The sequence below is a fragment of the Labrus mixtus genome, chromosome 1 (assembly GCF_963584025.1).
Source record: "Labrus mixtus chromosome 1, fLabMix1.1, whole genome shotgun sequence".
Taxonomy (NCBI): Eukaryota; Metazoa; Chordata; class Actinopteri; order Labriformes; family Labridae; genus Labrus; species Labrus mixtus.
In genome coordinates this window covers 30,363,237-30,385,867 of record NC_083612.1, presented here as the reverse complement: position 1 = coordinate 30,385,867, position 22,631 = coordinate 30,363,237, and the positions used below count along the sequence as shown (strand labels likewise).

The 22,631-nt window shown below is 38.4% G+C and overlaps 1 protein-coding gene across 1 annotated transcript; it reads left to right on the top strand.

Moving 5' to 3' along the window:
* Positions 1–13,182: 13,182 nt before the first annotated feature.
* eif3m (eukaryotic translation initiation factor 3, subunit M) lies at positions 13,183–22,259 on the top strand. Its single transcript, XM_061041629.1, has 11 exons — positions 13,183–13,332; positions 14,878–15,010; positions 15,348–15,486; positions 15,753–15,876; positions 15,977–16,071; positions 16,582–16,665; positions 16,773–16,872; positions 18,385–18,466; positions 19,782–19,925; positions 20,228–20,288; positions 22,014–22,259. The coding sequence occupies exons 1-11, from the start codon at positions 13,291–13,293 to the stop codon at positions 22,135–22,137; spliced, it is 1,128 nt and encodes a 375-aa protein (XP_060897612.1). The 5' UTR covers positions 13,183–13,290; the 3' UTR covers positions 22,138–22,259.
* Positions 22,260–22,631: the final 372 nt, after the last annotated feature.

The following is a 22,631-nucleotide window of genomic DNA, read 5'->3' as shown; positions in this document are numbered from 1 at the left end:
CTCATCATTCCTGACTCTTTTGACTCATCTGTTTTCTGAAACTTACCCCACTTTCAAAACACGTTAACCATAAGGATGAGGCAACACCCTCAAAGGACCAGAAAAAACTTGGTGAGTAAGAAGATACCGTAACAACTCAGTAATGATTATTTCTTTTACTTTTACTAATGCGTTAAAATGCGTTTAAGTTTCAAAATGAGGAGTATTTTTTTAGATGCAGTATATATCAGAGGATTTGGGAGATTAGGACAAAAAAAAAAAAAAAATCAGAGCCGGATTCAAACTGCATCACTTAAAGAATACACAGATAAATGAGTTATGGTTTAAGATGTAAAAATGATAAAACAACATATCGGGGTTTTTCCCATTGTGGAAAAGGTTCTGTTTTTGCTAAATGTAACTCACATAAACTACACACGTCCTTGGAGGAAAGCCACATCACACAAAGGGATAATTATTTATTAGTCGAGAAGAAGGGGGAGTTCTGTGCGTGTGTGTGTGTGTGTGTGTGTGTGTGTCAGTGTGTGTGTGTGTGTGTGTGTGTGTGTGTGTGTGTGTGTGCTTAAGAGATAGAGGTTTTGACCTTAACTCCAACTTCACTCTACGTGGAGCTGCACAGGAATGCAGTCACTTAGAATATGTCTATAAATTTCAGGCAGCTGCTGTGGATCTTTTAACATTATTGTATTTGTCAGAACAACAGCCAGACTTCTCCTTTCTTCAAACGCTTGAAAAAGTCGTCATGTTTTCAGAGGCCCTTAAAAAAGAGAAGAAGAAAAAACCAGCACTGCATAACGGTCACTTTAAACATAATTATAAAAAGCTAATCAAACTGTTTATATCACTCGTCTTAAGACCAGTATAACACAAAATTAATTTGAATACTTTACTAAAATATATCATTAGATGGTTTTACTTAAATCTACATTGTGAATTTAAAATAAATCCTATTATTTAATTATCTGATAGAATAATGTTAATTAAGTTTATCTCTATGATAATGCCATTTTATCCAATGATTAGTATTTATGCTGATTTACCTGGTTTCTTTATGGATCTCTTGTTGTTATTTATAATGTAATATTATTCTGATATATAGGATCCTGTATGTTTTTAAAGATGTTATTTAAAAGTTATAATATCGTACTACGCCACATCTTGTGCAGTGATTGACTGAAACATCTCCCTGGTTCATAAATAACGTTAAAGCTGGCTGTGTACATTAAAGATAGTCTTTTTTTACCTTCAGGATGTCTTTGCTGCATTGTCTCGTAACAAGATAACTGAACAGAGTTACGAATCTACGCACAGGATGTACCTTCCTCCCTTCCGTTTCAGTCAAACGTACCCTCACCTCCTCTAAATGTCATCACTGTGAAACATGTACAGGCTAAATCTCACATGTTTTGTAGGAATGCAGACATTTGAAAAAGATCTGGAAGGCGCTGAACAGCCTGACTGTTAAAGGTTCACTTCCACTGGTTATGCATATATATCTACGTAGAGGATTGGTATAATATCACATCTAGAGAATAAAAGACCTCAAACTTTTAATCTGTTCAAACCAATGAAATTATGCCTGGAACAGGCGGACATTTTTTTAATTACTTTTTTTTTACAATATGGGAGCTTCTTATGGACCTCTGACCATCCACTCTTCAGAGCCAGATGTGTTTGGGCCTTATTCAGAGAAAAAACTGTGACCAATTAGAAACCTTTTTATTTATTCACTCCTTAGTATTTTGTACTATATTGTATTAATTTGTATTATGTTTTGGCTGCTAATATTACTTCTTCCTTACCCTGTTAATTATTTCTCCTCTTTTCTTTTTCTTAACTCTCTCTGATTGTTTTTTTGGTTTTGTCTGTTAAAAGTAAAATGTGAAAAAAAAAAAAAAAAAAAAAGTGGTAACATGCATTTGTTGGACTTTTTTAATAATAAAAGAAGAAAGATAAAACCTTTGAATGACAGAAGCCTGGGCCTTTTACTTTGCAGAGTGAGAATTAGCTCCTCTTAAAGTCCAAAGGGGTCAGAAGTATATGTTTAGGCAAATTAATTTATATGTGTGTGAGTGTCTTAAGTGTTTGTATATGTATATGAATATAAATATGTTTCTAGTGGCAAAGTGATTAGTTTGTGCACAATGTTTAGAGGCTATACAATCCTTGAAGCGGTGCGCCTGGGTTCAAATCCGACCTGTGGCTCCTTTACCGCATGTCATACCCCACTCTCTCTCTCTCCCTGCTTTCTCACTCTATCCATTGTCCTGTCTCTCTAACGCAGTCATAAAGAGCCCCCCAAAAAACAAATCTATATGTATATGTTAGTACAAATATGGATATTTATGTGTACATATGCATGTGGGCACAAAATGTATATTTAAGTGAATCTAATGTAGCAAGTTGAAATCAGTACCTAACCTAAAGTTGCTATAATTCCCCCCCTCCCCCTTTTATTTATTTTATTATTTTGAGCATTAGTTTTCTGTTCTAGTTCATTTAAAAGCTTTATTATAACTGTTTGTTAGTATGACTGTATACAATGGGTTTCAGAGAAAGAACAAAAAGAGCAAAAGTACATCTTGTGCTGTCTGTTCATTTCTAAAAACATTTTCTATTGGACACCTTTTCTCTTCAAACCATAAAAATGTGGATCATAAAAAGTTATTCGCCAGTTCATGACATTAACAAAGAGATTTCTTTTCTTTTTTTGTTTGATTATTCAATCATGCACTCTTCCAAAACGAAAGCATATTAAAAATCTACAGCAGATTTGAGATTTGGGATCGAGACCATGGGGGACGAGGATGCTGTGAGGTGAAGAGTTCTATCCAGTTCCTGTCGTCACCATCTGGAATATGAGTCTAGGATTCCAGCAAACTCTTGTGACCCCTAATTCAACTTAAGAGAAGTGATGGCTGAGTGGTGGTGGGGGGGGGGGGGACACTAGATAGAGAAGGACAAAAGGACACAAAAGCAGAACAAGTGAGAGAGAGAGTGAGTGAGAGAGAGAGAGAGAGAGAGAGAGAGAGAGAGATGCCTACAGTCCACACGCTGATTTCATCACTCGTACAGTAAAAGTGATGAAATCAGCTGACTAGCTGCTGAGATGGAATCAGTCATTATTGCTCAATATCACTGATATTAACCTTAGAATTCTCACTTGTGCATAAACACAGATTTTCTTTTGTGATTTTTGGGGCACGGAGAAGAAGAAGAAGTGCTCTCTGACTTTTCCTTCATTTTGGGAAATAAACTGGTGCAAAGGCAGACCAGTACCCCAGAGGAACACCCAGTCATTCAGAGGATGTCGAACTGACTTAAAAATAGTAGCAAAGATAATTAATTTCTCCCAAAACTACTTAAAAAAAACCTCCAGTGGCCCGCCCACTACAAACAAACAACCTCTTAAATAATGGACTGCATGTACAAAAGGTTGTGGCACAATTGAAAGTATTCCGCCAGAAAACAGAGAGAGAGAGAGTGGAGGGAAACTCAGAGCATCTGAGCCAAGAAAATGCTGGCCGTGCCTTCCCCAGCGGAGTCTTTAGCAGGGATTCATCAAAGGTGACGGGGCCGGGAGAAAACAACCCTTTCAGCCCCTATATGACGGATGGCGGTCCCCGAATACACCCATTCTTCAGATCAATCTCTGGTTAACTCAGGGTTTAAAACAACAAGACTGGCTGTGTGGAGGAAGGGTAATGGTCAATACTGCCTGTGACCCTTAACAAGAAATACACAAGACTTTAACTTTCTACAGCGAGATGCGTTACGAGGAAATTGGAGAAGGCTTTTGTTTCAGCCAGAGAGACGTTTGATAAACGGCACAGACATGTGACCTGGCAAGGAAGGACACGTGAAGAAGAAGTGACTTTTTCCGTTTTAATAAACATCGGTATTCCTGCTACCGCGTCTGAAGGTGGACACTTTGTTGAGCTTGCTCTTTTTTAAAGCAACGTGGTTTATTTACACGTTAACATTTTAAGATATCAGCATCAAAACAGCTTTGATATGAGGAGAAAAACAGCATGCAGGAGAGCAACAGGTGTGGTTTTCATGTGCTGACTGTGGCATTAAAAAGAAAAGGCCCAGTCCTTCACTTTCCTGAGTGGGCATGGAAACAAACAGATAACAAGCCAAACAGCAGTGTGTTGTAACGTTTCATCATTTCCCCTATCTGCCTGTGGCCTCTAGGAAATGGTTACAATTTCAAACAAAACACAAGCAGAACAATATTCTTCTTTCTTCCCCTCGCTACTTTCTCAGAGGTCTGTTTGGAAGTTTGTGACAGCCAGGCCTCTGCTCTTTGAGAAAACAAAGACGCACTGGTGCTTATCATACATGGCTTCATACAGCCACAGATACATTTGGAAACTTTTTGACTATACATACGATTCATTATTACTCTTGAGGTGTATATCAAACGCAGCTGTAAACAGTGTGGTCATTGTTCCCTCCGACCAACTTGAAAAACAACAGTCGTCAGTTTTTAATTCTCCGTCACATCTTCAAAGTGAAGCATATCACACCGCAGATAAGAGCCGGAGAGAGGGAAAAAAAAAAGATCTGTGGGAGAGCGGACATCTCCATGCTTCATGTGTCAGACACAACACTGGTCCACTGATCTTTCACGCACCCGATCTCTTCTTTTTGTTACCTTTCTCCTCTATCAGCACACCAAAGAGTCCTCCCTCAACTGTATTTATATACAGTCAAAGCCGGATGCTCCTGGATCAAATCTCAGAGATATAATTAAAAACCAAGGAATTTAAACACTAAGATCAAACTAAAGAACGGCTGCATACTCGCAGGAAAACATTAGTGATGTTTAAAATCGTTGTTGTTGTCAACACATCTCATGAAAATACTTCAAAAAACTGTGTGTTATTCTGTCGGACATTTGCATCCGACTTTCTCAGCTTATCTTCTGTTTCTGTAAACTCTTAGAAACAGGAAATCCATACTTCATCTCCTTTTAAAGAAAGCTAAATAATGAGCTTCAACAACTGGTTCAAAGTGAAGTTTATTCTTCAAGAAATATTGCCAGCTGGGATGAAGACACAATCAAAGTCTTGCTAACTATCAGTCTGTGTGTTGTGATTTGTGTGTCCTTGTTTATTGTAATGCAGGGAAATGGACGTGGCTCTGTTGAAAAAGCTGTCGAGAAAATGCTTCATAGCAGAATTTATTTATTTTTGTTATAACTTTGTTGATATTAAAAAAAAATAGGAAAATGATTCCTATTGACTCCTAATTCTTTTGAGGAAGCCCAGTTTACGGAGATATCTTTTTCAAATCGCTTCTAAGAAATAACCTTTTAGCTGCTGGCTTCAAAGTAGCTACAAAGTTAGATATAAAAGTGTGTATATGTATTCATTTTTGTACCTGCTTTCTTAGAAATGGTGCTTTTAAACATTTGACTTAGAGCAGGGTTAATAGCTGAATAGTTTAACACGTTTTAAAACACATTGTCTTGGTGTTTCTTATAAAACAATGTACAAAGCAACAGAATCTGAAATGGGAAGTATACGTAACAGATTTGTGTCTTTTTGAAGAAAATATAAAACCTACCAACATAAAACTGTTTCTATAAATGTGTTCAATAAGTGTAATGTAATGAAGTACAGTGACTACAGACTGTTCTGTTAATGCTGTTTACTCGACTGTTTTGTATTTTATTTCTTTAATTTAACTTTTATTTAACCAGGTCATTAACTCATTGAGATTAGGATCTCTTTCACAAGGGTGACCTGGTTAAGAGGTCAGCAGCACACGCCTTAACAAATATTACACGATTAAGAAACAGTTTACAAACAATACGTTAAGAGAAAACAAAAGTTACAATGTGCAAATCTGTTCGCAGATAAAAGTGCGGAGTCGTGATCAAAGATTACAATTCAAAAACACAGACACTATCCAATGGTCTTGTGGTGTTTTTTTGTCTTTTAAAGTAGAGCCAAAGGTTTCACGTCGTTTTGGAGAAAGTTCCCTGCAGAGGGCGGGCGGCAAAACTAACCGGTTCTTTTTTCCCCGAGCTCAGTGCGGACGCGAGGAACAGACAGTTTTAAAAAACATCACAGGAGCGCGAGGCAGAGTGGCTTCTGGTTCTTTGGAGGTATGAACTTAAATATGAAGGAGCTAAACCAAGAAGAGCTTTATAAATAAGACTCAGCCAACCTGCAAACCTTTAAGGGTGGACATTCATATTTTATATACAGGTCACAGTGATGTTTATTTATTTATTTATTTTTGGATGGACCGGGGCATCACGGGGTGGGGGAATCTGAATATTGACTGAATTGATTACAGACTTGATGACACATTTTCATCATCAAACTAAACATAGCTGCTGGATTAAAAGAGACCCAGTGGCATGACTGGATGTCTTACTTTTAATTCTGAGCAGCTGCTGATGCCTTTTTATTTACAAGAGGAACACATTACACATGTCTGTGATGTAAAGAAGTGGCTTCATGAATTTCACCAAACAGCCCACGTCTCATCCCAGCAGGTGCTTGTGTGTCAGCAAGCAAGGCCGCCCTTTATCAGCTCTTTACAGTAAACCACAGCCTCTTCCACGCCGTCACACCCTCACAGCTGTGGCCGAGGCCTCAACAGTCATCAGAAAACATTTTTTCAGATATCTTGAGCTGCAATTGTCTGCTGTCATACCTCTGAGTCGCATTGTGAGGCTAGACGAGCAAAAAAAAAAGTTTAAGGGATGACTCCGATGTAAGCAACACTGATGGGAAATACACAAATGACCACAATTCACACAGAATTTGACCTCTCAACACTTTAGGGGAATGCTGCTTTGCTGCAACTCTCTCGATCTCAGGAAGCGAAAAGGCTGAGTGTTGAAATCCAAATAATACCTGAAAATGATTTTTTATCAGATCAGATTTAGTACATTAAAATGAAATCTATATATTTTTTAAATCTACTGCAGAGCTACTGTTAAAAGACACTGTTGTTGTGTGATTTAGTGGATAAAATGATTATTGAGGAAGTTTTAATGTCCTCCAGCCACAGTACGGTTTTAATTTATTAGCCAACGTTAACGTGTAAATGACATCTCAAAAGTATTAGTAACATGACATGCAGCAGTTCAAGTCAAAATATGTGCAATTCTTCCCCGATCAAAATAGATTATTAGATTAGATAAATAGATTATTTAGCTTAATGTGGCTTTTAAGGTCACATGCTTCCTCCTAGCTACCTCTGAGTGTGCCTAGTATAAACACTTTGTGATGACAACATAGTGCTCCAACATGACCAGCGCGGCGGTTCTACACTGCAGAGACTCGATCCATCCAGAGCAGGAATGTAAGAACTCCTGGAAGACTAAAGCCTTTTTTTTCTGTCTTTTTTTTTTGCTGCCATGGGGTTTAAACAGAGCACACACATTCCACATAGTGGGATTAATGACCTCAGATAGCTCAACACCACGAATGTGAGCTCGCTTTGATGGATTGCTCGCGGTCGTCAGTGATGGAGCTGGTCATGGAGTGATATGAAAAGATAACAGTGGTATTTCATGTACCAACCTTCGTTTTGTACAGTACAGCCGAGTCAGCATCATCAGCTATAGGAGGCGGCCAAGAGAACGATGACCTCTTAATTGAATGGGCAAAATAAATAGTAATTAAATGACTCTACGCTGGAGGTGTGCAGCTGTGCAGTGTGATTGATCCTCTATCAGGTCGTTCAGAAGATAAGTGATCACAGGGGTTGAACAGCTATCAGGCCGTTAGCTAGATAAGTTGGTTGCATGCATGCACGCACACACGCACGCACACACACACACACACACACACACACACACACACACACACACACACACACACACACACACACACACACACACACACACACACACACACACACACACAAAGCTGCATAATGTTATACGTTACATTGAGGGAAATACACTGCTACATCATAGTGCAGGCTAATGAAGTTGCATGGTTAACCAGTAAGTCAAACATTTGATGGACTGAAGACACATAATACAATAGTATTATTCAAGAACACGATTCAGCCTCCATTTAGCTCTGGATTAGTTTCCAGCTAGTTCTAAGAAACTCTGGGTCATTCATTGTGTAACTACCAGCGAGGGCTACTCACTGTTTATTTTTGTCAACCATTTGCTGCTTGGCTACAGAACAACATGTTTATATGAGCTGCCAACATAACTAAGTGCATGGTCAGATAGATGCCCAACTAGTGACTAGTGACTAGTGACTAGAAGGTCAACACTTTTTTATATTTTTTTATTTTCAGGTCTAATTACAGATTTTTTTCCCTCAACTGTTTATAGGTTCTTGTTTTGTCATTAAACATATATTTTTATCCCTGCACGGGTTATGTACATTTCTTGTATAAATCTATTTTTAATTGCACAGTTTTTATTTAAGTTTGTTTCATTTAGGGGTATTCTTTCAATCTTTTTTCGGGTTAATATATATGTATGGGGACATGGTCATTTTAAGATTTGCAAGCTCTGAACGTACGTAACAAGTCATTTCTGAATACTGTTCTTTTAAGTCACTGTTTGATGTTACTGTAGAGCTGGTACGATATCCCACAATTAAATATATCTATCTATCTATATTACAGGCGTTTTTTGTCTATATTGATTAGGCCTGTATCCTGAAACCACACATACCAAATATAGACATTAAAAAGAGTCTTACTCCACTGCTTGTAATATGCATACAGATAAGTGTACATTAGGTTCTGCGTTTACGTTTTACCAGAGAGTTTGTGTAGGGTAATGTGAAGACCATCTGTGGTGAAGACATTCAATCATTCATCAAATGATCAGGAAAATGTTTATGGTTTTTTTTAAGCAACAGTCCAGGTCCAGTCAAGCTGCGTTTGTGGATCAAATGAATAATTAAGTTAAGGAAAGCCAATAGCCTGTTGTTGTGTACTACTTTTCTTTCTACCTGTAGAACTATTGTATAATATCAAAGAAGATGAAGTTTTGTTAAGGCTGTTCTTTCCTGTAAGGAATCAACCTCTCTCATGTTGGATCGCTTAATTGCCAAGATATAATTGAAGCCATAAAAGTCCCTTGTTTAGTCCAACCAACAGAACATTTTCAGCTGACAATCACAGATTGCAAAGTGCAGTGGTAAGCCCTGAAAATTCGGATTTAAAATCAAAATAACATTTGGCTTTTTGGTTTTGTTCACAAAAAATTACTTTATCGAAAACTGATTGACAAAATAACACCTTTTTTTCTGGTTAACAAACAGATTGATCAACTATCTGTTTTAGACCTTCGCTTTATTATAAATGTGGAAAATTATAGTCAAAAAAGCTTCTATGTAATTATTGAAATAAAAAGTGTCCAAATGAAAGTGAATCCAAGATAAAGGCAGTAATAGCTACATTTTTTATTAATCGTAACCTAAAAGCTGTTTTACAAGTCTGTATTGTTCTTAGCAGGAACAACCTGGTGTATCAAGCTGTGTTTATTAGCTCACTTGCGTAACCTAAATGTATATGAGATAATGTAGGACAAGACATAAACAGAAAGATAACCGGCCTTTACTGAGATTATGTCTCCCAGCCTGGAAAAGGAAAGGGTCCATCAGAAGGGCCCACGACTTGAACCAATATGGAGTCTACATTCACCGGAGTTAATACCTTCCCTTTGTTTATTTATTTGTTTCTACTATCTGCGTGTAAGTGTGGGGGGAGGGTGGTTCAGCTCATAAGTAATTAACAAGCAATTTGCTCCACCCAGGGAAGCAGGGAAGTTACTCATGCGATGCTCCCTGACAAGGTCACTGGCTGATAGATGAGCCTGAGCGAGGGGATTTTTCAGAGATTGTGAAGGCAGGCAGAACTGTGGGAACCAGACAATTAGTGGGTGGAAGGTGGGCAGCCATGTTGGATGATGACCATGAGACTGGCTTACACGGATAGGATACTCACAACTTGGCCGGCTGACAGGGAGAAAACAGACACCTGGGCTCACCCAACTCTTAACACAGTCATTTATCTTTGAGGGGGCTGAGCAGGCAATTTGCCAACCGTTTAGGAAGAGCATGTGCTGTTTCATATCAAACAAACATGGATGAGGTCAATCAAGACATACAGACAACATAAATATTTCAAACACACACATTACCATGAAAACATATTCATCTTGAATAGCTTTAGTAGACTTCTCACTTGTCTATTCTGGATCTGACTTTGTGTTATTGCACACCGTAAACCAAGAAACACACAAATTATCCTACATATATATATATGTATAGATATATATATATCTATACATATATACGCCTTTAAACATGACAGAAAAACTTTATCCACCCAAATTCAACCATAAGAAAGCAAAGAATATATTTAAGTATTTACAGGGAACTATAATCAAGTGAAAACAAAAACATTAAAGTGCCCACAGTTTACATATTTTGAAAGCTTTTAAAGCAGATGTTCAGGATGTTGTGGGCTCTGACAAAAGTGTGTTGCAACAATCCTAAAAAAAAAAAGAGAGAATTGGGATTCGACACAGGACATTACGTTTTTCTGAAAAAGTAACAGAATAACATTTAGCTTTGGTAATTTCTGAAATGATTTCACAACCTCAGGGGAAGCTATGATTTCAAGAAGGAGGGTGTCTGACAAGCACTGATTTTTTTTAATATGTACATACACCAACATTAAACACCCAATCAGACATCAGTGCTTGATACTGGAAACATTGACCATGTTTGCTGAAGGATTAAACGTGCCTTGTTTGTTTGATCTGTGTCTTGTCCTGACTACGTTGCTGGATAAGATTTAAAATGATATCAAAAGAGGTTTTCCTGTACTTGTACTTTTGTTACTCTAGTCAAATCTAGATATTTCCAGGACTTTTTGTCACAAATATTAAGAGCTAGAGGTTCCTGAAAATAGCAAATTCTAGACCACAATGTACCGAACCAAATCTCCCAGGTACCACATCCCACTTCAGACACTTATGATGTAACAATGAAACACCAAGATAATAACGAAACATCCTCAGAGTAACAGAAACAAGCCTGTTTCAAGCTTTTCCTTGAAATGTCAGATGTAATGAAGTCATTAAGAGATGCCATTGTTGTCACTGACCCCTTGTATTTTCTCTAACTTTTAGCCTTGTATTCCACTCATTCTACTTTAATCAACAACAGAAGAGTTCAAATCCCACTGGGCTAAGGTCAATGTTTGTATTTTATAATACTTGAATCAAATCTCCCCCTCCCCAAATGTGTAAAGTATTTCTGATTCTGATATTTAAACAGCCACTACTACTAGTCTACTTAGCGTGGTTAAGTAGCCTACATGAAAACATGAAATAAGTCAATTTAATTTTTAAACAATTCAATTATATAAAGAAAACTCATTATGATCACTGCAGTGTAACAACATGCAGAGATAATGTACAACATATGAAGCACAAAAACAAACTTTCGGTTGTTGTTTTTAAATAATAGTGTGCTGTGAACTCAGATGGTGAGTTTTTTTCTCAATGGCAAAATAAATATAAAGATTTAATGTTCATCTGCAAACTGGGTAAACTTGTGGAATACCTGCGGAAGATGTTTCAGAAATAAAAACTGTGTTTAATAGAATTGAATAAACTGTTTTCCTACTTTTTTGTATTTTGTATGAAATGTTTGGAACTTATTTTTTGCTATTTTTCCTGTACAACCTAAACCCAGTAATAACAGGTTTTCCTTGAAGTATTATGTGAAAAGTTTCGTTTCACAAGTCAAAGTTTCTGCCTACTTCTTTTCTTTCTACTACTGAATGGTGAAAATGACATTACTATCATTTTGTCAAGATTAACTTTAGGACTTCGGCCGTGTGGAGTGCATTTGTTTGGCCTTTCAGAAAACTCCATCATACCACAAAGCTCACACACAATCAGTTATATAAATACCACAGTTTGGGAATCACTGATATAGAAACTAAGCATCATGATACACTGTGGCATTTTTAAGACCCTTTAAATAAGACAAAAACAAAGTCTCATATGCACCTGGAGCTTCAAAGCCTCCAAAACTCTTATTGTGGACTTGAAATACACCAGGAACTTGACACCAGCTGTTAATCAGATAATGAAAGCCTTGCAGTTACACAAGCACACTTGTGTGGAAGCAGCTATAAATTCTTTGCCATGACAGCATGCGAGGGCAGGGAGCGAGTGAGAGTTGGATTTGGTACCAGGCACTTGTCTTCCCAACTGAATGACGCATCGAATGAGCATTATGCTGAAACACTCCATCAGCTATTTTCCCTCAGCACATTATTTTCATAAATATATCCTTGTGAATGCAACAGAGTTCAGTTCCTGCTAAGAGAAATATGTGACAAGCAGACTTTAAGGGAATTATGAAATGGCATGCAGTGTCTCTGTAGTCTGTGAAGCCCCTAAAATACACATATTTTTGTGACAGATGAACTGCGAGCTGCAGTTCAGGTTGGAAATGGAAAACACTCCACTGGGACACATCCTACTCAACATTTCCATGTTAGTAACCTGACCACAGAGTTTTAGAGTGAACCCCTGCTCCACTTACCCTTTTCACCTCCATCACCTCAATCACCAAGCAGCCTGCCATTGTAGTAATACACAGGAACCCACCTGGTACAGAGGCGCAATAGCACACCAATAGGTCAGAGAGTGTGAGGAATAAGAGTTTTGCCCTCTGACACTGACTGTGTTTCCGGGCTGGACAGCTCCTCTGGGCCAGGCCAGCCATGGTGGTCCCTGCATATGGACTGAATCTCAATCAGATAACCTCTCCTGGGGATCAGGTTCACCTCTGTAACTCTCTTCCAAGACACCCAGGGTTAATCTCCCACAGAGCAGAATGGATACCTGGATAAGAGAGAATGAAAGATGAGGATATGGTGGTGGAAGTGAAAGTGATTTATATAATTTAGTAGGTTGTCTGACCTCTGAATGAAGGGGTTGCACCAGCTGAAAGTAAGCAGAACTCTGCATACAAGGATTTCTCAAATAAACATATTGATTAAATATATGTTCAGGTTGCTGATGCATAGCTACTTTAAAATTACAAAACATATTTTATCCAAGTAATCTTTGAAGACGGACTTTTCAATCAGTAACGTAATCTCCTCGTCATCTCTCTGAATTAAGTTACTGCGGCTTTAAGAGCAGGACCCGGAAGTGAAACAGACTCACCGGCACTCTTTTCGCGTTTCCTTTCCGCTCAGGTCTCAGCAGTGGTTGGAGCGTGGATTTCATCATCTGGGCTCACAAAATCACCAAACATGAGTGTCCCAGCGTTTATCGATATCACGGAAGAAGATCAGGTATGACCCAAGTCTTTAAGAAAACTGATTAAGTATTGTTCAACTTGCGGGTGAATCAATAAATGGAAACTAATCCACCGGATGGGTTAGCATGCTAGCTAGCTAGAATGCTAACAGTTCTTAGCTGCTGACAGATGCGTGCTGGTTGTTGAGCTGCATGAGGATAAAGCTGCATATGGAAACACAACATACGTGTATTTAGTAGTACTATAACCTCTTAGACGGCTGCAATTAGAACCATTGGCATAATGACGATTCTCAGCCTATTTTTTAACTCCCCTTCTTTTGTACATGTATTAAAACTGAAGTGATGAGCTAGCTGAATGCTAATGCTAACCCAGGCACCGAAAATACAACATGCATCAAAGCATCCTCACTGTTTTTTAACTGTAACCTTTAGAGGAATATAGTGTTAGACTACAATTTTAAAGTATTTGTCTTAAATTTACTCTGTGATTCAAAACTAAAACTATAACCTTGACTAATTTACGACATATTGAGATAATCAACATCAAAACACAGCTTCAGAAGTAACCGAGGTTATAATAATAGAGCCGGATTTTCTTTTGTCTTTAGTTTTTTATTTCGTTTTTAATTATTTTTCAGTTTAGTTTAATGTAGATTTTTTATTTTTTATTTTGTGTAAATCTTAGTTTTAGACACGTTTTTTAGTTAAAGTATTATTATTTTGTCTCTGTATTGCAAATGGTTCAGAGAAAGATATTAGGATAGGATAAAACTTTATTGATCCCCAGAGGGGAAATTCAGGCGTTACAGCAGCACAGACAAGAAAGCTCGAAAATACACATTAAACAGAATAGATAAGATAAATAAAAACAGGGGGTATATACAAGTACAAAATGAATGAAGTTAACTATGCAGGGAATTAAGAATTGAGACAGTATTTGCAGAGAATGACAAGATAAAGTGACAAGTGATTAAAGTGACTTGGTATGATAAATAGCAGTAAGTAATGTAAACAGCAGAGAAGAGAGGCAGTGTTGTACCACAGTAATGCAGAGTGCAGTTATATAATATAATGTAGTATAATATAATATAGTGCAATATGAACAATATAGTGTAATATAATGAAATGTTATATAATATAGACTAGTATAATAAAATATCTAGAATGTACAGTATATATGTATTGATGCTTATTAATAATAATAATAATAATAATAATAATACAATGTTAGTAATGATAAGAATGATTAAGCAACTTATTTGAAAATACCTTCTTAAATATTGTAGAAAGGAGAAAAAGTTTTAACTTCTGCAGTCAGAAAACTGATCCAGAACTGACGTGCCTGAGACAAATTGTAAGGATTGTAAGGTTATATGTCACTCAGTATGCTTGTGTCCAACACAAAAAGTAAGGACATTTTCTCTGATTTTATTTTATTTTTGTAAACATACAGTACAATTTCAGTTAGTCATTGTTTATGGTAGAAGCACGTTTTGTTAATGATAATAACCTTGAAAGTAACTTTTTTTATTTGATATTAACTAACTACTGCTAATACTTTTGCTTAATCGTTCCAGGCCTCCGAGCTGAGAGCCTACATGAAGTCTAAAGGAGCTGAAATATCAGAAGAGAACTCTGAAGGTGGACTTAATGTAGATCTGGCTCAGATCATCGAGGCGTGTGATGTGTGCCTCAAGGACGATGATAAAGGTAAGTGATGACCATGAAAACAACTACATCTTACCCACGGTCAGTTGTTTATTAATGGTAGAATAATAGAAAACACGTCTTTTTAATGTGTGTGTTTAATGTTAACAGTTTTACCAAGAACAGCATTTCATCATATTGTGGTTGAGTTGTTTTATGTGTCACATGGGCTGTTCCAGTCTTCCAGCATGCATATCAACAAGACACCGGACCTGCCTCGACTACATGCTATGCAGTTATAAAGTGATCTCACCAATTAATGTCACATCTTCATTGACAGGAAACAATTCAGTAACTAGTGCTCTTGACTCACTACATGTGACTGTGTGCCTCTTTTCAGACGTGGAGAGCGTAATGAACAGCATTGTGTCTCTGCTGTTGATCCTGGAGACAGAGAAGCAGGAGGCCCTCATTGAAAGTTTATGTGAAAAGCTGGTGAAGTTCCGTGAAGGAGAGAGACCTTCCCTCAGGATGCAGCTGTGAGTCGTATTTACTCTTTTTCCCTTTAGATAAATCCACAGCTGTGCCTCTCTTCATCTCTGTATACCTTTCACAAGCATGGAAACCAACTGGTCCATGATTTTGATGTAAGAAAAAGGTAGCTGGTTTTATAATCTAAACAGAATACTTTTCAGAAAATCAACAGGTAGAAACATCTGTGTTTCTTTGGAAATGTCATGCAGCAAGAAACTGCCAAAGCTAAAAATCTAATCTCAGTTACTTTGATATCTCCTTCATGTTTCAGACTGAGTAACCTGTTCCATGGCATGGACGAGAATGCTCCAGTGAGGTACACTGTCTTCTGTGGCCTCATCAAGGTGGCAGCGACTTGTAATGCAATCGCTTTCATCCCCACCGACCTCGATCAGGTATAAAATCTCTACGGCTATTCTGAAATAACTGAGCATATTGCTGCTGCATTTTGTCTTCTGCAGTTGATTTATGATGCCTGTTTGTGCTGCTTATCAGGTGCGCAAATGGATTGTCGACTGGAACCTGACCACAGAGAAGAAGCACATACTTTTGAGGCTGGTGTATGAAGCATTGGTTGACTGCAAAAAAAGGTAAATACAAATTGGATCAGATGTGTAAAACTCATGTTTTTTGGTATGATCAGAAGCAGATATAGTTTTGCATAGTACTCAAGATAAAGGCCTCATGGTCAGGTGGCTCATCTCTCAATCAGAAGGTTGGCAGTTCGATCCCCAGCTCCTGCAGACCACATGTTGAAGTACACTTGGGCATGTCGCTTAAACCCAACTTGCTCCCGGTGGCATAGCTACCGGTGTGTGAATGCCTGTGGATGTGATTCATTAATACTGATTGTCACTTCAAATAGCATCCTCTTCATTCAGTCTATAAATGTGTGTGAAATTTTATTTGTAACATGTAGTGTAAAAGTGCTTTGAGTGGACAGAAGACTCCAACAGTGGTATTCAAGTACAGTCCATGAACTAACCATAACATTATTTAGGTCCCTTTTATTCACATTAAGACATGGATTGTGTTTAACCCCTGATGGAAATGATCTCAGTACAAGAGAGTCTTCAACAACTGCTTTGCTCGTTTCACAGTGAGGCTGCAGCTAAAGTGATGGTGGAGCTGCTGGGAAGTTACACAGAAGACAATGCTTCACAAGCACGCGTCGATGCCCACAGGTAAACTTTGAGACCCTGTTGAACTTGTAACATGAAGCCTCGATTTGAATGTGCATCTCTCAGACACAGTACATTCATGCATTTGGGACTGTGTGCCTTCTCTTTAGATGTATAGTTCGTGCTCTCAAAGACCCCAACACCTTCCTGATCGACCACCTGCTCACCCTGAAACCTGTCCGCTTCCTTGAGGGAGAACTCATCCATGATGTAAGTAATGAATGACATTGCCGTTTTGCCGACATTGTCTGTTTGTTAAAATGAGCAAAATTTCAATAAATATAATGTACCTTTGGAAAAAAAAAAGGTCACTTATTATTTTCTCTTTCAACAAGTTTAAAAAAGCTCCCAAAACATGTCTGTGAAGTTTATTTTTAAAAATCCACTCTGATCCTGTATTTGATCATGTCTATAAACCCCTCTATTTCAGCCCTGCTCAGAACAGGCTGTTTCTGTGTCTGTACCTTTAAATGTAAATGAGCTGTGTCTGACCACGCCCCTCTCTGGAAGGGGGTGTGGTTGGGCTTTTTGCTGCATTCTTGTGCTGCTCGGTGGTCCAAGTTTCCAAGTTTGGAAGTCGTTCTTCCAACTTGATGGTGTGTTCACGTGATTTCAGTTCGGAAAGTCGGAAATGTTGTAACAACAGCAAAAAACAGCGTCGATGTCATTAAGAAGATCTGTGAAACGTCACTGTTAAAAGTTATATTTGAGCAAAAAGTTGATGTGCAATATGTGAATTAATAAAAAAATTGTTAAGATTAACAAACATATTTTGCCCCCTATGTGATGACGATTCTGACCTCAAGTCGGGAAGTCGGGCACCTAATTTTTTTCCAGAGTTTCCGACTTGTTGTTCCGACTTGAGCAGGTGTTCATGTGCATTTTACAACTTGGAAACTCGTTTTTCCGATGTGTCCGACATCACATGAATGCAGCATTTGCACCATGCCCTATTGTTGGTAGACTCAGGGCAAACCAGATATATATATGTGGGAGTGTCACACACCTGGGGGAGGGGTGTAGCCCTTTGTGATGTCATGAAAATGGAAACGTTTTCTGAAAAGTGCAGCAGGCAAAAGACGGAGTGGATAGACACATCTCATAATTGGGGGGGGGGGGGGTGTAGACTCAGGACACATTTTTGTATTTAGCATAATATGTGACCTTTAAAGCACATAAAAAAAATATATTTTTAAAACAAATTGTCCCTCTGTCATCCTTACTAGTCTGTCGTTCTTGTATGTATATGACACCATTTAAGGTCACATGATTAGAATTCAAGCTGACTGTGATGTGGAGGCCTCTCGTCTGTGTTTAACACGGGTTTCCTGATATACAGTGACAGCACAGCCAAGAGAAACACAATGTTTAATTGCAGACCAGTCAATGGTTCATAAACTTTGAATGGTGAGCAGCAGGAATGTTTGCACATCACCAGCTGAACAGTCTGAGACAATGAAAACATTTTTTTAACAAACGCGTGTGCACAGTTTGGTAAAAGAGACTTCTCGGGTCAACAGGCTAGCCTTCCTGAAGATATTAAAAGTGAAGCCCATTCATCATCAAGGGAAAATAAATGTCATTCCTCATTGTATTTATTTATCACCTGTTCATAGTTCTGATTTTATTCTCTGAACAACTTTCAGACTGAGCGTGTAGAAGTGTATCTGACTGTTTCTCGTCTTACGGTGTGATTTCTCCCTCTTCTCACCGTCTCTCCAGCTATTAACCATCTTCGTGAGTGCCAAGCTAGTTGCTTACGTTAAGTTTTACCAGAGTAACAAAGACTTCATCGACTCTCTTGGTAAGTTGATATTGCACAAGATGTTGCTTGCATCAGCCCTGCACAAACAGAAATGCACACTCTGACCATGTATTAGAAGTTCACTACACCGTTTGATTTATGAGAAAAAAAATCTACACGGCAAGGTAGCTTTCTTTATGAGCCATACAAAACACAAGAAAATGAATTAAGATAGTCAGAATAGTTACAGTGCGTTTATGAAATGTAATTTTAACACCCGTTAAATCTGCAGTAATCTCAACACCCTGAAATAACATTTTATTTGTTGTTCAGAAAGGACACAATGGGTGGCTGCACCTAGATTCATATTAATGACTTTCGACCAATCAGAAGTGTGTTGTAAAAGCTTAATAAGTAGAGGTGGGAATCATCAGAGGCACAATTATACAATATCCCCACGATACGATATTATCAGGATACTTGTGTCACGATACGATGTTACTGCGATACAATAAATTGTGATTTAACTTTTTGAACTGCATATTATGTCAACAAAATTCAATGCATGCATGCACTGAACAATCTGAACTGTTAGTATTTCAGTCTAATCCAACTTGAACCTGTATGGATGACTGAAAAACAGCAATAATTTTTAACAATGCAAGTTCAAAATGAGTTATTCAGCCATTAAAATAAAAAAACATATTTACTATTAATATATAAAAATAACGATACTTGTTGATCGTGAAGCTATATAATATCTCCATGCTACATATTGCGATACTATGCTGTATTGACCCCCCCTCCCTACTAATAAGAAACATGTGTGATACAATTCTTCCATTTTTTTAAAATCCCCATCTTAAAAATCCAGCTGTTTCTCTGGGGCTGATGGGAACTTTGATGATCTCAGAGTGGAAATATAAGAATGGGATATGAATCATTTCAATACTAAAAAAGTTTTTCCTTCTGTTTACTTACCTTTGTGCAGGACAGAAACTCATTTGAAACCATTGAATCTGTCTTTTATCATAAGAATTAAAGCATCTTCTCATTTGCAGCTGTAACATTTACTACATGGTGATGTTAAAGTCAGTTTGAGCCATCGCACCGTGCTCTGTTGACTCAGTACAGGAATGTGTGTGTGTCAGCAGCGTGTCTCTTTCTCACTGCTAAAAGGCTAGGATGCAATTACAAGCGTGTGTAGGATGGACTCTCCAAACAGACAATGTGGAGTGATGTTTGTGTTAATGAGAAGATTCCCTGACTGCATGCTCCTAAATGTAGTAACAACTATCAGAGGGAAACTCCCAGTGTGGAGGCTAATCGACTGTGACAGCTCTGTGCTTAATGATCCCTGCTTGTTCCTCTGCAGGCCTGTCCCACGAGCAGAACATGGCCAAGATGCGTCTGCTGACATTCATGGGCATGGCGGTGGAATTCAAGGAGATTTCCTTCGACACCATGCAGCAGGAGCTGCAGATCGGAGCAGAGGACGTCGAGGCCTTTGTGATTGACGGTACAGGCACTTCACCTCAAAACTGTCTGTCATTGTTTACCAAGGATGCTCTTTGTTTGTCATTTGGGACTTCTAGGTCTTAAAACAAAAAGTACCTATTGGGTACTGAATTCTTTGGCGCTCTTTATAAAAAGAAAACAGGGACATGAGTAGGATTTTACAAAACTTAGAACAACACTCAGTGATCTGCTGTTTAAGCTGCCTCCTTCCTTATTCATTCTTTTGACTGTGGTGTTTGTATTACTTTTAGTCAGAGCTTCTGCTGTTTCTTTATCTCATTCTTGTCTTCCTTGTCTTTCTAGCTGTTCGCACCAAGATGGTGTACTGCAAAATTGATCAGACACAGCAAAGAGTTGTTGTAAGGTAAGTGTTTTCCCCACACCATTAAACATGGCTCAATTCTGTCTCACTAAATTAAGATTAGGTTTAGAAGGTGTTGATAATGTCTGCGGGTGAACAATGCAAGTTGGCTCGCAGAGTGTGGCTAACGTTCACAGTGCTAGCATCACCAGCCTTGGGTCCTCCTGGCAGGTAAACCTTGTCATGCCTGTACTAAATGTGCTTATGCATTGCTCCAGTTTAATGCCAGTTCAACCTAAAACAGCCTAAATACTTTCATATCTACATCAAAATACTGCCTTGCACGCTGCTCCTAAAAGATGCTATCTGTTCATTGTGCTTGTTTACATCAGGGCAGTAGAGCCAGGAGAGATGGTCCATTAGCCAGGACTATAGTCTCTTTATAGCAGCGGTCTCCGATTAAAACTAAACAGGGTCTGGTTTGATTTGATAAGGATTCTGGTGTATCAGTCACATTGGGCTCTTAGTTCATTTATTTTCATCCTCAGAGGCTCAAAACATGTGTGCTTTGTCTCGTAGTGATGCTTTTCATGAACGCATTTAATGATCGCAAGTTTCTTGAATAATGTTAGGGATTAAACTGTCAGTGAGGAGAATAAACATAGAAGAGACGTCCATTCTTGGTTAAAATTCCTGTTAGTCAGTGTCTTCTTTTCTCATCTTAGAACACACCATGTCTACTTTTCTCACTCACTTAGTTTCTCCACTTCAGCATCTTTTCTGCCCATGGACTCTCCATGTGTCTCTGTATTATCTCACTCGCCGCCTTGTCTTAGTAAAGGATTTGATTGGCTGAGTAGCGTCCCCTGTGACAATTCTGGACTAATGCATCGGCCTGTGACCATACTGGCCGCTGAAATAGCTGCTGTAAAGGAAGGAAAAGCTCCGCCATTTAAAATAGACTACTGTAATAGCATCAAAGGCTGCACTGCTCATCAACATAAAGCTGGGTCATCACTAAAACAGCACCTCTGTCCGGATTCGCACCATAGTCCATCATTTGGTGAAGGCCGGTCTATGGCTCCAGCTCCAGATAGTGGCAGGTGGCTGCATTACAGTTTGAGCACAACCATAGAGCGGCGCTGTGGGCCAAAATATAAAAATATGAATTTGATCAACTGGCTAGTAAATCTGTTGCTGACTAGCCAGGGTGACGTTGTTTAACCGTTGAGTTCGCTAGTCGCACGCATCCCTAGTCTCTGCTCTTTAGTGACTAAACATAGAGCATAAACATCAGTGAGAATAATTTATTGTAAAGATAACGACTTCAGCATTTAAACAAGGCTGTAAAATCAACTTCATGTATGCTATCAGATTTCCTCTGAGACAATCTGTTTCATCTTTTTTGTTCTTGTTCATGCTGGGCCTAGACTAGGCTGCAAAGAAAGACTGATTCATTGGTTTGTGGGTTATATTGCATTCCTGAATCTGGCCAAAGAAGTCTGGCCTTTGTTCAAAGTCATGGATGACTTAAGATTGTTGGTTCTGAAATGTGAAAATAAAATAATTTGTGAAAAAGGTAGATGTTTTTGTGTGAATAAATCCCCTTCACTGAAATAATGCACAGCCTTTTGTTGTTTAATGTAACTCCACCTCCATAGGTCTTTTATTTGAAGACCTCATTGAGAACATAAGGGAAATGTCTCTTCATATTATTGCCTTAAAGATTTGAGACATTACTTGACATTTTTGTCTATTAACACATTCTTTCTCCTTTCCTTTCACCAGCCACAGCACACACCGCACCTTTGGCAAGCAGCAGTGGCAGCAGCTGCATGACAGTCTCACTGCATGGAAGGCCAACCTCGCAAACGTCAAGACCAGCCTACAGGCCCTGTCCCCCTCTGCTTAATCCCACCTTAAAAACCCAACTTTCTAGACTGCAAGATCCTTCAATTCTTTTTCGGATCTCAAAATACCACGGCTGAAATGATCCGTTTTTATATTTCTCCAATAAAAGATCACTGGAGATCACCTGTGATTGCTCCTTTTTTTGTTGAATAATAGATTGTTCCTAGAGGTTTTCGAAGTCAAATAATGCCATCAAAACAAGAAAATAAACTTTAGTAAGCAATTTTAAATCTTGTGGAAAAGTGAGAAGTTTTATGGATATACAGTGTAATCAGTCTTTCAGACAAGTACCCCACCAGTTGCCTTATCTTTTCACAAAGCCATACATTGACTTTAATGGGGGCTCGTCCTCCAGCAGCCCTCAACATCTGGTTTCGGTTAAAGGACAACATGTCAGTATTAGATGAGCTGTGACTCTGACTGAGAAATAGCCTGTAGTGAGAGGGTCACTTGTCTGGGCGCACATGAGAGGTGACAATAGGAAAGTGAACTTCA

What these genes read in the sequence shown, in the direction of transcription:
- eif3m (XM_061041629.1), top strand. Translation starts at nt 13,291, where the DNA reads ATGAGTGTCCCAGCGTTTATCGATATCACGGAAGAAGATCAG. An exon ending in AGACTTCATCGACTCTCTTG is followed by an intron (nt 18,467 to 19,781) that starts GTAAGTTGATAT and finishes GTTCCTCTGCAG; the next exon opens with GCCTGTCCCACGAGCAGAAC. An exon ending in CAGCAAAGAGTTGTTGTAAG is followed by an intron (nt 20,289 to 22,013) that starts GTAAGTGTTTTC and finishes TCCTTTCACCAG; the next exon opens with CCACAGCACACACCGCACCT.